Source organism: Sycon ciliatum, chromosome 8, assembly GCF_964019385.1.
Source record: "Sycon ciliatum chromosome 8, ocSycCili1.1, whole genome shotgun sequence".
Classification (NCBI taxonomy): Eukaryota; Metazoa; Porifera; class Calcarea; order Leucosolenida; family Sycettidae; genus Sycon; species Sycon ciliatum.
The window spans coordinates 16739238-16752578 of record NC_088650.1 but is presented as its reverse complement, the minus strand read 5'-3'; the positions used below and the strand labels follow the sequence as shown (position 1 = coordinate 16752578).

Below are 13341 nucleotides of genomic sequence, written 5' to 3'. Positions count from 1 at the left end.
TTGGGACTTGGGTAAGGATGAGTGTTCCCTCATGTTTACAAGTTATCCGTTTTGTCCAACACTAACGGTTATATGCAGAATACTGTTGAGTCAAAAATGTGCAACAATCAGCACAAAAACTGACTGATGAGATCATGACATTCAACGACCTGATGCTTAGCTGCATCATGTTTATACCCGTTAGTGTTGGAAAAAACGGATACCTCGTAAACTTATGGTCCTCTTTTTTAATTTTAATCCTTGGCTCTCCATCCGAGTTCCGTCATGTGTTGCTATTATTTTTATTTACTTATTTTTTTGCCCAGGGTCTACATTCTACATTTATTTTACTTAGACTAGGGTTAGCTGTTCGTTTACCAGTACTCATCCACACATATGTGCACATAGGGTCTACACAGAACTCTATCAGTAGATATTTTTGTATAGGAGGTTGTCTATCCTCCGGGATAGCACTATATACTCCCATTCTGTGTGTTCTCTGGTAGCTATGTTCCTTGGAGACCATATGACTGTGCCAGTGTGGTGACCGAGGTGAGACGGTGTGTCTGCACTGGCATCGTCAACTTGCCTACTGCTACGTGCTCCCCAGTGCTCCATCTGTGTCCTGTACTTTATTTGGGGGGGGGAGGGGCAATACCGGTACTTCAGGTGCAGGGGGCAAGGGGGATGGGGTGGGGGACATCATGCCCCCAATGAACCTTGATGATGAATACAGTCTTAGTCTTACTCTTAGATCCATGCTGCTGAAGGTGACAATTACTCCTCTGGTTAGAACAATAACTTGGCGACATGTCACGTGCATACAGTGTTAGGTCTAGCCATGAATGATACCCAATAGCATAAATCGTCATTGTGTACTGTTGCCGACTGGCCCTTTGCATTTCCCGCTGTCATGCTTGCGGTCCGTTGTTTCATACATAGCTAGCTAGCTGGCTTTCCAAGCTGCGTCGCGTTATCATGGTTATGTTCTGCTGTACGTGCAGTCTGCGCTGCGTACCGTGCGGGTACGATTTAGTTCCGGTTTAGGTCAAGCAGTACTACTACTACTACGAGTAGTTCCGAGATCATGGCTTTTTTTCAGTTCTCTTTTTTCCTTGTAGACAAATGTAAGCGAAATAAAACGTCTTGGTTGTGTGGCCGCTTGGGTTGGGTCACAGGGGCTTTGCCATCATTCCACTACAGTTTCTGGTGCCGAAACCCGGGACTGCGGGGAGGAACTAAGGATGGCGAAAGCAGAAGGCGCGTTGCGCGCATTTAGTGGCCAGGAGGACTTGGAAGAGTTCTGGCAGAAGTTCCAGGTCGTGGGAAAAATTCAGAAATGGAGCACAGGCAAGGAGCGAATGGCGCATGTGCCTCTGTATCTATCTGGCGATGCCTTTACGGTGTGGAGACAAATGGCTACTGCGGATCAGGAGGACGAGGATAAGGTGAAGGCACGGCTTGAGGAGTCGTTCGCCTGCTCGTCGAGGGAGGCGTACTCCCAGTTTGTGCGACGTCGGAAGCGGGAAGATGAAACTGTTGATGTTTATGCATCTGACTTGCGCCTTTTGTTGACGCGTAGTGGCCACAAGGAAGCAGCAGATGGAAAAGACCCGGTGCTCGTCGAGCAGTTCTTGTCAGGTCTGCCTCGTCGATTTGCAAATCAGCTGCGCCTCAGTGCGGCGGCTAGTGGGGATCCCACGATGACACAGCTGACGAAGCAAGCACGTGCTCTCCTTGCAGTGGCGGATGAGCCTGGTGTCAGCGCGTCTGCCGTAGGACCTGAGCCAGGAGACAGCAGAGTATGCTACCTGTGCGGAGAAACTGGCCACCTGAGGAGGGACTGCCCCAAGAAGAAGAAGGTGCAGTGTTTCAGATGTAAGCGATTTGGTCACATCAAGAGGCACTGTCCTGAGGCCAAATCCGAAGGACAAGTGAGTGGCAGGACTCCTGGTGCAGGTGCCAATGCATTTGCAGTATCACCAGATGTCGCTGCTGCAGAGTGCGAAGATGATGCATGTCTTGCCCTCGTTGCCAGGCGTCGTGGTGGCCTGCCGAAAGTCTTCGTGTCGGTCAATGGAGAGCGGACCAGGCTGAAGGCAGCCATTGACTCTTGCTCGAGTCGCTCCCTAGTGTCTTCTGCTGCGGTGCGTACACTGTCTGTGCCTGTCTGCAAGCCGTCGGGTGAGGACATGATCACGGCTATTAACGGCAACTCACTCGATATCACTGGCACTGTGGAGCTGACTGTCTCCCGTGATGACAACAATGTGTACCTGCCGAAAATCAAGGCCAAGTTTCTGGTAGTTGATTCTCTGGACGTGGTTCGCTCTGACATGCTGATTGGTCTTGATGTGATCTCATCGGCCGGTGGTGTTGCTCTGGAGTATTCAGAGAGTGACGGCCAGCTAACTGGTGCTGTGTTCGGAACGAGGCCAGTCGTGGCTGCAGTCGAGAGTAAGATCAGCAATGAAGAGCACTTGCCACGCCACGTTCAGGTCCGACAGGATGGAGACAAGGTCACGTTGGAGATGAGTGACTGTGAAGTGATGTTCGACCCCGAGAAAGGCTTCTGGGAAGTCACTTGGAAATGGTGCGACGGAGCTGCTCCAAGTTCACCTATCGGTACAGGCATCGGCGAGTATTCCCGCCAAGGATTATCGGATGATCAGGAGGTGAAGTTCGTCACCGAGGTCCAAAACTGGATTGATCAAGGATGGCTAGTTCCTTATGACGAAGGCTCGCACGGCGAGATTGGCGGTGTTTTGCCTCTGCTGGCAGTGTGTCAAGAGCACAAAGTGTCCACTCCGGTCCGCCCCTGTCTGGATTATCGCGCGCTGAACAGTCTCATTGTGTCTCATCCGGGCCTGGATGCACCAGCATGTGAAGAGAAGCTTCGGAAATGGCGCCAGTGCGGCGATGCTATGGATATCCTGGATATTCGGAAGGCCTTCCTGAACGTGCGTGTACAGCCTGCCTTGCAGCGGTTTCAGGTGGTGGCTTGGAAAGGTCAGAAGTTTGTCATGCAGCGCATGGGGTTCGGCCTTTCAATCGCACCAAAAGTCATGGATGCTATTGTCCGGTGGGTTACGAAGGACTTTCCGGCAACTGACAACTATGTGGATGACATCCTGACACCACGCCATCAGACCAAGGAGCTGGCTGCCTCTCTGCAACGGTATGGTCTACCAACGAAGCCGCCTGTGAAGCTTGAGGAGGCGTGCGTGCTTGGCCTGAAGATTGATGCTGAGGGAGACCAGCTGCGATGGGATCGTCGTGACCCGACATCCATTGATATTCCTGCTGTGCTGACGAAGCGTAGCATCTTTCGCTGGTGTGGCGCCCTGACGGCGCATTATCCTGTGTGTCGCTGGCTGCGGCCGATGTCAAGCTGGCTCCGTCGTTTGGCCTGTCTGACTGATGCATGGGATGAGCCGGTTCCAGAAGAGTTGCAGGTGTTGTGTCGTGACGTCATGGCTCGGGTGCTGAAGGAAGACCCAGTTCATGGTGCTTGGAGCGTTCCAAGCGGCGAGGAACACTCCTGGAAGATCTGGTGTGATGCCTCGAGTATCGCCTATGGCGTGGCCCTGGAAGTCGACGGCCGAGTGGTAGAGGACCAATGCTGGCTGAGACTGAAGAACGACACTCGCCACATCAACCTATCAGAGCTCGAGGCGGTCATCAAGGGCCTGAGTTTGGCGGTTGAGTGGAATGTGCGCAAGGTGAAGGTCTTGACCGACTCCAAGACCGTTCATGGCTGGCTGAGCTCGCTTTTCGGCCACTTGAAGCGAATCAAAGTCAGTGGGCTGAACAAGGTGGTGGTTCACCGGCGACTCCAAATCATCGATGACTTGATCAAAGCGGCTGACCTCAGCGTTGATCTGGAGTGGGTTCCATCTGCCAGCAACAAGGCAGACGAGCTGACTAGAGTTCCTGAGAAGCTCGTCCAGTACTGGAAAGGTCAGTCAGGCGTCGGCGAGTTTGACGTCGGCGTGTCTGGTGCCTGCATCGATCCATCTGCTCTTGGCCCTGTGTCGCTCCAAGAGATAGCCAGCGAACAGGAAAGTGATGCGGCCATCACAGCGGTGATTGCAGCGAAGACAGCTGAACAGGAAGTTGTCGCTGCTGGCTACAAGAAGATCCAGAATCAACTCTGTGTTGCCGACGGTGTCCTGATGAGGAGCTTCAAGGTGCCGACTGGTGAAGAAGAAGTCGTTCCAGTAGTCCCAGAGTCTCTGGAGGAGAGAGTGTTGCGCGCAGCCCATCTTCAGACTGGACACGCCGGTTGGGAGGGAACCTGGCGGTTTCTGCAATGCCGGTGCTTCTTTCCCTCAATGGCAGCAAAGTGCCAGGACTTTGTTGGCAAGTGTCAGGCCTGTGCTGTTGCCAGTCCGCAGCGTGGCGAGAGTGTTCCAGCTACGAGGTCTGCCATGCCATCTGGTCCGTGGAACACCGTGTTCATCGACACCATGGAGCTCGGCGGCAGTCGTGATGGCAGGTTCCACTGCGTCCTGGTGTGTGTGGACGCATTTACCAAATGGACTGAAGTCGTTCCGTTGCCCCGGCACGATGCACGAAGTGTTGCTGATGCCTTTCTGTCCATCTGTGCCCGGTGGGGCCCACCAGAGATTGTGCGCTGCGACAACGGCACCGAGTTTGTCAACGCTATCATGTCGGCTTTGTTTGCGGCGTTTGGAGTTCGAGTGCAGCATGGTGCAGTTCGTCACCCGCAGAGTCAAGGCACGGTAGAGAGGTTCAATCGTACGCTCCTCACTTTGATTCGGAAGGTGTTGGAGGAAGAGGATGATTGGAAAGCGGCTCTTGATCTGCTGCTATTCAAGTACCGTGTACGCCCGCATAGTGTCACTCGAATCAGCCCGGCCGAGGCGATGTATGGCTGGAAGCCGAAGCGCCTGGTGGTGGAGAAGTCCGGCAGCGAGCTATCTGAGAGCGCTTGGGTGGACAAGCTGAAGATGCAGACGGCCCGGGTGTGGGATTATTTAGACGGCCAGTTATCGCAAGCTGACTCCATCGATGAATCGAGATCTCGTGTCGCTTGTCCCTATCAGCCCGGAGATCCAGTACTGTTGCGACGCCAGGACCGACGGCAGAAGCGCCAGCCTCCCTACGAGCGTGGTTGGGTGGTCGAGGCAGTGGTGGCATCCTCAACGGTCGTCGTTGCGCACGGTCGCGGTGGCACGAAGATCGTGAATGTTGATCTGTTGAAGATGGATCCAGGCGAGGCTGAGTCAGAGTCAACGGAAGTCGACCAGGTGGAGGCCAGTTCTAGCAGCAATGGCGAACTGCCCATTGCCTTTGACCTGCCGATTGCTGAAGATGATCAGCCAGTTGGACGAAGCCTCCGGAATCGAGATACATTGAGAGCCCCAAGGAGGTATGCTCCGTGAGTGTGGAGCTGATGGTGTGCAGTAGTTCATTTGTTCTGTGGTTCTATTATTCTAGGTTGTGTTCCTAAATGCTATAGGTTTTTCCTTTCACAGCGTTTCGAGTGTATTCCGGTCTTTGCTCGTAAAGAGACTTGTCACCTGGTGGAGGTGTGATGATGAATACAGTCTTAGTCTTACTCTTAGATCCATGCTGCTGAAGGTGACAATTACTCCTCTGGTTAGAACAATAACTTGGCGACATGTCACGTGCATACAGTGTTAGGTCTAGCCATGAATGATACCCAATAGCATAAATCGTCATTGTGTACTGTTGCCGACTGGCCCTTTGCATTTCCCGCTGTCATGCTTGCGGTCCGTTGTTTCATACATAGCTAGCTAGCTGGCTTTCCAAGCTGCGTCGCGTTATCATGGTTATGTTCTGCTGTACGTGCAGTCTGCGCTGCGTACCGTGCGGGTACGATTTAGTTCCGGTTTAGGTCAAGCAGTACTACTACTACTACGAGTAGTTCCGAGATCATGGCTTTTTTTCAGTTCTCTTTTTTCCTTGTAGACAAATGTAAGCGAAATAAAACGTCTTGGTTGTGTGGCCGCTTGGGTTGGGTCACAGGGGCTTTGCCATCATTCCACTACAACCTCTCCAGGCGTTGTTCTGGAGTAGACTAACCATAGGCGGAGTGCACACATGCAGCACATAGTTTGGGAATTAGAACGCGATCAGACTCGGGCATATTCAAAGGCAGTCTATTGTGATAGTAGTCCTGGACGGATCTCACTATGATGATATAGGTCGTGCCCAGCATCACAATGCCCAACATTATAAATGACTGTTTTTTTTCCTGAGGGGCTAGATGAACATGTGGCTAGACTGCCGATGGCAACCAACAGGCTCAAGGCTGTGTTGAGACTTCGTGTTTGCGACCCGAGTCAATTGTTTACTCACCATGACTAGGCATCGCATCGGGCATCGTATGACCATTTTATATGTCACTGTTCTTAGTCGCACCGGGGGCGTATGCCCGTTTTCAGGAGACTTATCAAAACACATAAGCCCTGTGCCCTGAAGGTTAGGCCTATTGTTAGTCTGAATAGTCCTGGCTACTATCCCACTAATTTCATTGACTTTCTACTGAACCTGTATGTACGTGAGGAAAGTACTGTTCTGGCCTGAACTACGGATTTCATCAACTTGGTAGAAGGTTTGCCTGTGCGGGACGATCATTTATTTTTAGTATAGATGTGACCAGCCTTTACACCAGCATCCCCAACGAGCTCGGTCACGTGGCATTGTCGTGGTATATCACACACAGGTATACAAGGTGGATGCCCCCGGCCCTTCGTACACGGTTAACAACAGCAGTGACTTCCTTGATGTCAGTCATTCGGAAGACTAACGGGTTCGTGTAAGATAACGATTTGTTTCCGCAGATCCAAGGGACTGCCATGGGTTCGCCTGCAGCAGTGGTCTATGCCGACATTGTTATGCTGTATTTGGAGAATCGGTACATTTTGCCGATCTTAGAGGGGGAGGGTTTAGAGGTTCAGGTTTATAGACGCTTTATCAGTGACATTTTTGTTTCATTGCATGGTTGCGAAGGTCAAGTTCAGCGCGCTTTAGACAGGATTAATAAGTGTTCGGCCCTCGAGTTTGCGCATGAACTGGCACATGATGGCATTGATTTCCTGGACACCACAGTTTTCCGTAGTAAGGGATACATGGCGGTGAAGCCTCATTTCAAGGTCACCAATCGTTTCCTGTATCTGCTTGCCGGTAGTAACCACCCCCGTAGTATGGGTAAAGGTGTGATCACTGGGGAGTTGATCCGTATCCGTCGGTCTTCGACCCTTGACCACCACTACGAAGCTGCTGCCGAGCAGGCGAAGCAGACTTTCCGGGCCCGTGTATACAAGAGCTCCATCTTTCATCTTTCAGACCGTACACCAGGCATGCAAGGCCGGCACAGCTGGGGTGGCTGGGGCGGCCTCAGCCGCCCCACTTTTTTGGCCGTTTTTTTTGTTCTTGTTTTTTTAGCACACTGCAACAAAGCGCGATGATCGCAGCTCAGCTCAAACGTGGCAAATAATGAAGAATCCTTGTGTATCAAGGTCAAGGTGTGTGTGTGTGTGTGTGTGTGTGTGCCTGTGTGTGTGTGTGTGTGTGTGTGTGCCTGTGTGTGTACGTGCCTGTGTGTGTACGTGCCTGTGACGTGTACAGCCGGTGTGTGCACACCGCTAGCTAAACCGACCAACGGCTACTCCCAGGGCACAAACTATTCTGCTGGAGGCAGCGTCGTCTTCGGCTGAAATTCCGGATACAACCTGCAGGGAAGCATTGTGCGCATCTGCCAGATTGACGGTTCCTGGAGTGGGGCAGCTGCCTCATGTAATCGTAAGTTGAATTTCAAGAGAGCCGATATATCCCTCTTGTGTAGAGAAGCTTCAGGCTTGTAGGAAGGCAGATTCTGGTGGCGTTGATCTTTCCTATTTACAGAGCATGTAGTAGTCTGGGTGTTACCTGCCACTTTTCATCATCACAAATGATGATCGTGCTTATCACAGGACCCAGGACCAGTCGGGCATCTCAGCCTGAGTCCTTAGGATATATGTTATACTTGTAGGTGTATGGTTAGGGTGTTTCACCGGGTAGAGGCGACGGTTTCAAATAGGACACAGGTTGCAAACCGAAACGGACTCAATATTCACTTTCTCTCTTGGTATTTTGATTAGAAAACATATGTCACAGTGAGACTACGATGTGTTATACTCCGAGCCAAAATTTCATGGCTCTGCGATGACCAGACGCGCCATACCAAGCAGGTGAGTTTTTGACGTGTTGCTTCGCACTGCGACTTGAGTTTTACGACTTTCGAAAAATCAACTTCTTGTCGCAGGTAAACAGCGGCTCGCCTCTTGCCAATAAAGCACCGCATGCCAATCAAAACTAATGGAAGCACACACAAGGCTTATTGTTACTCTGTACTGGCTGTCGTGGAGCGATAGCAATTAGCTAATTTCAGACCCAAAGTGAATTTGACGTGCACTCTAAAACGTGTCCGGTTTGGAGCCACCTCTGATTTGAACTTTTTTGAAGCGAAAAATTGGGCAACTTGGAGGCAATGGGTCAACACAAAGGAGTGGCTCAGTTCGATTGACTCTGGCCCCAGAGCAAACTTCAACATGCCAGTTTCCTTCCACAAACATATTTCGAGTGAAAAATCAACGCTGATGATCGGTTTGGGTCTATACAAATTTGGCTGTCAAGGCGTTCCGGTATCGAACCGTCTACTCTACCAGAACACTGAGTTGTTGGCATAAGCCGGTAACTTTTGTCGAGCCTGTTTTAGGCTACCACCTCCTCCAAATATGCTAATATCTCTTGACTGTACAAAAGATGTGCCGAGCAGACACTTTCTTCATCTCTTGACTGCTTTGTGTGTTGTGTGTATGGGTACGTGTATCCAGCCATTCAACTGCAGTGCCAGTCTGGCTACCTGCCCTGCCTGCGTTCCAGCCTGTGGCTGTATCCTGCCATCACAGCGCTGCGACGGTGTTTGGTACGACTGTGCTGATGGCTCTGATGCACAGTACTGCCCAGGCAAGGTCACACCAGCTCCAGGTAAGCACCAGCAGCAGCACTGATAGTAGTACCATGACTTCTATTATTATTACAGGGTGCGACAGAGCTCTCGGCCATTGAAGAAAATGTTGAGTCACCTCCACCACCACACTGCGCTCTTTAGCCGACTAGACCCTCCTGCACACAACCATCATCATTGCGAGGACACTTCCGTAGACGATATTGATAAACTCCTTCAGACAGCTGTTTCGCTAATACATAGCTCATCAGTGAAGGTAGATATTGAATGATTAAAAATATAGACCAAACTGCTATTATATAGGGGGTTTCCACATACAAAACTGGCATAGCTGAGGTGATAACGCGGGAAAAGGAAAGTGTGAAGTACTGTTGACGCGCATTGGACATGCATGCAGCGTCGGATATTCGGCGCGGAAAATCAATCACTATTCAATGCAGAAATAAGGTGCCAGAATCAGAGTACTATGTAGCTAGTAGTGAGAGTCTGTGTACTAGTATTGCAGTTGTCCGAGCGCCATGAAGGCCTGCGAACGCACCTCAAGACCCGCCGACGTCGACAGCTACAGCAGCCCCTGGGGCATGACACTGTACTGCTCGCCCGTCGCGCCAAGACGCTTGGCAGTCACTAGGCTTCATGCCACCGATGTTGTCCGCAAGCTACCTTGTTATCTGCCCATCACCCACTGCCGTTGACACGCTGGGAGGCCCCGCGGCATTCGCCCAGTATATCGTCGTCAGAGCTGTGTCGACGGTACAATAACGCTGGTAGAAACAAACAGTTGGTCGTATGATATTGCGTCCTCCGGATTGTCCCTTGACTCGTCTTGTCCCTCTTCTTGCTCTGACGCTAATGACTTCTATTACAAGCAAAATGTAGAGCTACTGTTGACTGCTATTCACTGCTGTATTTATTTTATTACTTTGCATGGCCATGTTGAGGCAGTCTTCGCATCAATTTCCTTTACACAATGCGTGTACTACAATGTATTCAAAACCAATGTCTGTGCCACGCACACATACGCAAACGTTTTAGGGATGAAACGAGTATATCGAATACTCGAGCGTTTGCTCGAAAATTCGAAAGGAGTGAGGACTCGTTTCGCAAAATACTCAAGTATCTTATGCACAGTGTACTGTATGCTTGTACATCAAGCACGTCTGTTACTCTGACCAGTACTGATAACCCATGCAAGTGTGAAATTATTACTTGTCCCTACTTACCAACAAAAGACGTAGTTCAGACTATTTCCTGCACTAGGCTGCATGCAAGACTACATGTGTCAGGTGTAATACGTTCAGTGTTACGAGAGTGTGTGCAGTACATTGTTTTATGTTGTCAGTAAAATACTCGTACTCGCTCGAATACTCGCTCGTTTTTTCAAAGAGTACTCGAGTCCTCAATTTTGGCACTCGTATCACCCCTAGGCCAAACATGCATGCACTGAATGCCTGTGCTCTGTGCTCTGTGCACTCTGTGCTTGTGCAGGTCAAACCGACTGCCAGGTCCTGACACCACCGGCACTGGGCTCGATGACCGTGAACGGCTTGATGTTCAGCAACACGACCACGTTTGTGTGCAGTCTCCCTATGTCCTTATGGGCTCGGCCGTGTGTACTTGTGAAATCAACGGCCAGTGGAGCGGTGTGCAGCCAACTTGCGTCCGTAAGTACATGTACCAATGCTCGACTGGCTTGTATTATGCATTCCCGTTCATCACACCGCTCATACTGTCAAATGCTGCCTCTTTTCATTCACAATGGCATGGGTCACAGTAGATAGGCCTGGTGCAGGTATTGCCAGTTCCTTGCTTGCTGCAGTACAGTATGACATATTAACTTAGCTGGTAAGCAGTGCATGTGTGCATGGCAAGTGTTAATTTTGTCCATTGCTTCCCAACCCATGTGTAGTGACGACTGCTGCTCTGAGTGCGGCCAGTGACGAGCTAGTCAAGGACTCCGTCTCAGAACGCATGACACAAACGTGTAAGCCTAGTATTGCTGCATAATTAAGAGCAATTTCTCCTACTGCTGACTGCTGAAAATGTTGTGTCCTTCACAACTAGTCTCTTTGTTCTAAGAAGTCTGCCTCTTTCATCGATTCGTGTTTACCTAGCTGCGTTACGCTATTAGTAGCCTATTACCTGTTGTGCAATGGGGCTGGCCTAAAAGCTGCTCGCTCAACAGTTGTGTTGCATGGCATAGAGGGAGATACGGCAAGCCACCTCGGCATATTTGCGGATAGAGCTTTTATTAGAAGGGAAAAGGACATATGGATACGAGTTAAGAGTAACTGTCCACCACTGTAACTAGCTACTACAGTAAAAAAATGCAACAACTAGGCACAAAACTGACAGAGTGCTGAGACATTCGACGACCTGACTCCTAGCTTCAACACATCTCCGTAGCGCTAACCAACAGCCTTCCAACTTGGAAGGTTCAAGGTTAAAAGGAGAGACCAAAGAGGGGAAGGTAAGCGCAACGAAAATGAGCACAAGCTAGTAGTTGAAGCTACAGTCCCACAAGAACAAGAAATGTTGATTGTTACTGGACGATGACGAAACCAGTATTACCTTTCCCTCTTTGGTCTCTCCTTAACACTACGGAGATGTGTTGAAGCCAGGAGTCGGGTCGTCAAATGTTTTAGTGCCTGGTTGTTGCACTTTCTGACTGTATTTAGTATATAGTGACAGTTACTCTACACTCATATCCATACGTTCTTTTCCTTTCTACATTAATTTTATTATTGCCATATTGGCTCAACATCCGAGTTTCAAAGAGCTTTTAGTGGACGACTTAATCCATTTTCGGCAATACTTACAACGATCCAATCAGTCATATTGTAGATCAGGCTATGCTGTGGGTAAGTATACTACTGGCCTTGTATGGCTTATTGTTTGCCAGCGAGTATTTAGCATCATCTACTAGTATTCACTCGTTTGACAGCCAAAGAGTATTTGTGTGGGAGGCTGGGAGTCTCGCACCTGACTTGGTCACGTTGCGCCTGAAGGTCACTTAGACGCGGCCATATACGGTGGAGCCGTCGCAGTTCCATCTACTGTCGACCAAACATGCCCGGTATTGGCTATTCCGGTACATGACAGCCCATGCCTGTAGCACCAAGCCTGTGTTCACTTTTGCCAAAGGGATCCACCTTACTCGGCCTTATTTAAATAAGATACTCTGTCACGCTCTCAACTGTTATCAGGTTAGCTCCTGCTCCATGCCCATTGTTGGAGCGACAGTCCTGGAATCCAGAGTTGCAAGTGAGGTGGTGATACGGCAAGCAGACGGTGGCAAAGTACGGCTTAAAAGCTCTACATCTGGCAAGTGGCCGGCATACCACCCCAATGGACATCGGAACAGTACACGTAGAGTAGCATCTCTACGTGACAGGGTATGAGCGCAAGTGAGTTCTTATGCTCTACTAATGTGCATTGATACTGTGACTATAGTTGCAGGGAATTTTCTAGAACCGCCCCAACCGGTTTTCGACCGGTTGAAATAGTTGGCGACCGGTTGAAAAGTTACAAATCAGTTCCAACCGCCCGTACTTTTCTGTGGGTGAATGGAGCTGTGAATGGTCATACGCTTTTTTCTGGATGGATACTTCCAACGAAGCCGCGTGGGCTGGTACTAGGGTCACGAGTTTGTATGGTTTGTACGGTCGAACCACGTCATCGAGCTGTAGCAACGGCGTTGCTACAGTCCAACAGCTCCGCGCGACACTCCAGCACCAAGAAATCTGTTAAATTGCTGTCGAGTGTCATATTTGGGTTGTATTTTGAAAACTATTTCCGGAGGGGGACCCCCCGACTCCTCATTGTACCGTAACCGGTTGGAAATTCGTCCTAGAATATACCCTGAAACTGTTGGTGTACAGATCTCATCACATGAGCCTTAGGCGGGATTTGCTATTGTCACTGGAAAATTCAGCCCTAACAAACAGTGTGATGGATGAATTTGACTCCAGGTATCGGCTTTTGGGAATGCCATGTATGCATGTCTGGCGTGCTGCTGCTATAATGTTGTGGCAGCAGCATTTTGGTGCGATGGACTGTTCTTGTAACGGTGTACCTACCCATTTGCTGTTGCCGGATGCCGTGTTTTGTCAGTTGTGCCTGTTTGAAGGTGCCAGGCCAGCTTGTGTTGGTGCGTTCCCGTTAAGTTGCCAGGGCACCATATTTGTAACGGCGTTCCCGTTTTGCTGTTGTGGGGCTGTGTTTGTATCGGTGTGTTCCCGTTGAAGTTGACGGGGCACCACGTTAGTGGATTGTGCCTGTTTGAAGTTGCCAGGCCAATCCTGTAACGCACACCCGTTTGCTGATAATTGGGGACATGTTTGTCCATTTTGCTCGAGATT

At 50.1% G+C, this 13341-nt stretch overlaps 1 protein-coding gene across 1 annotated transcript in view; it reads left to right on the top strand.

Moving 5' to 3' along the window:
- Positions 1-13341, top strand: part of LOC135823879 (uncharacterized) — a 57742-nt gene that overhangs the window by 10536 nt on the left and 33865 nt on the right. Inside the window, exons 4-5 of the mRNA XM_065336736.1 lie at positions 1-11; positions 8847-9000. The exon at positions 1-11 is cut by the window's left edge and continues 91 nt beyond it. Of these exons, the coding sequence (XP_065192808.1) occupies positions 1-11; positions 8847-9000 (165 nt within the window). The remainder of the gene's footprint in view (positions 12-8846; positions 9001-13341) is intronic.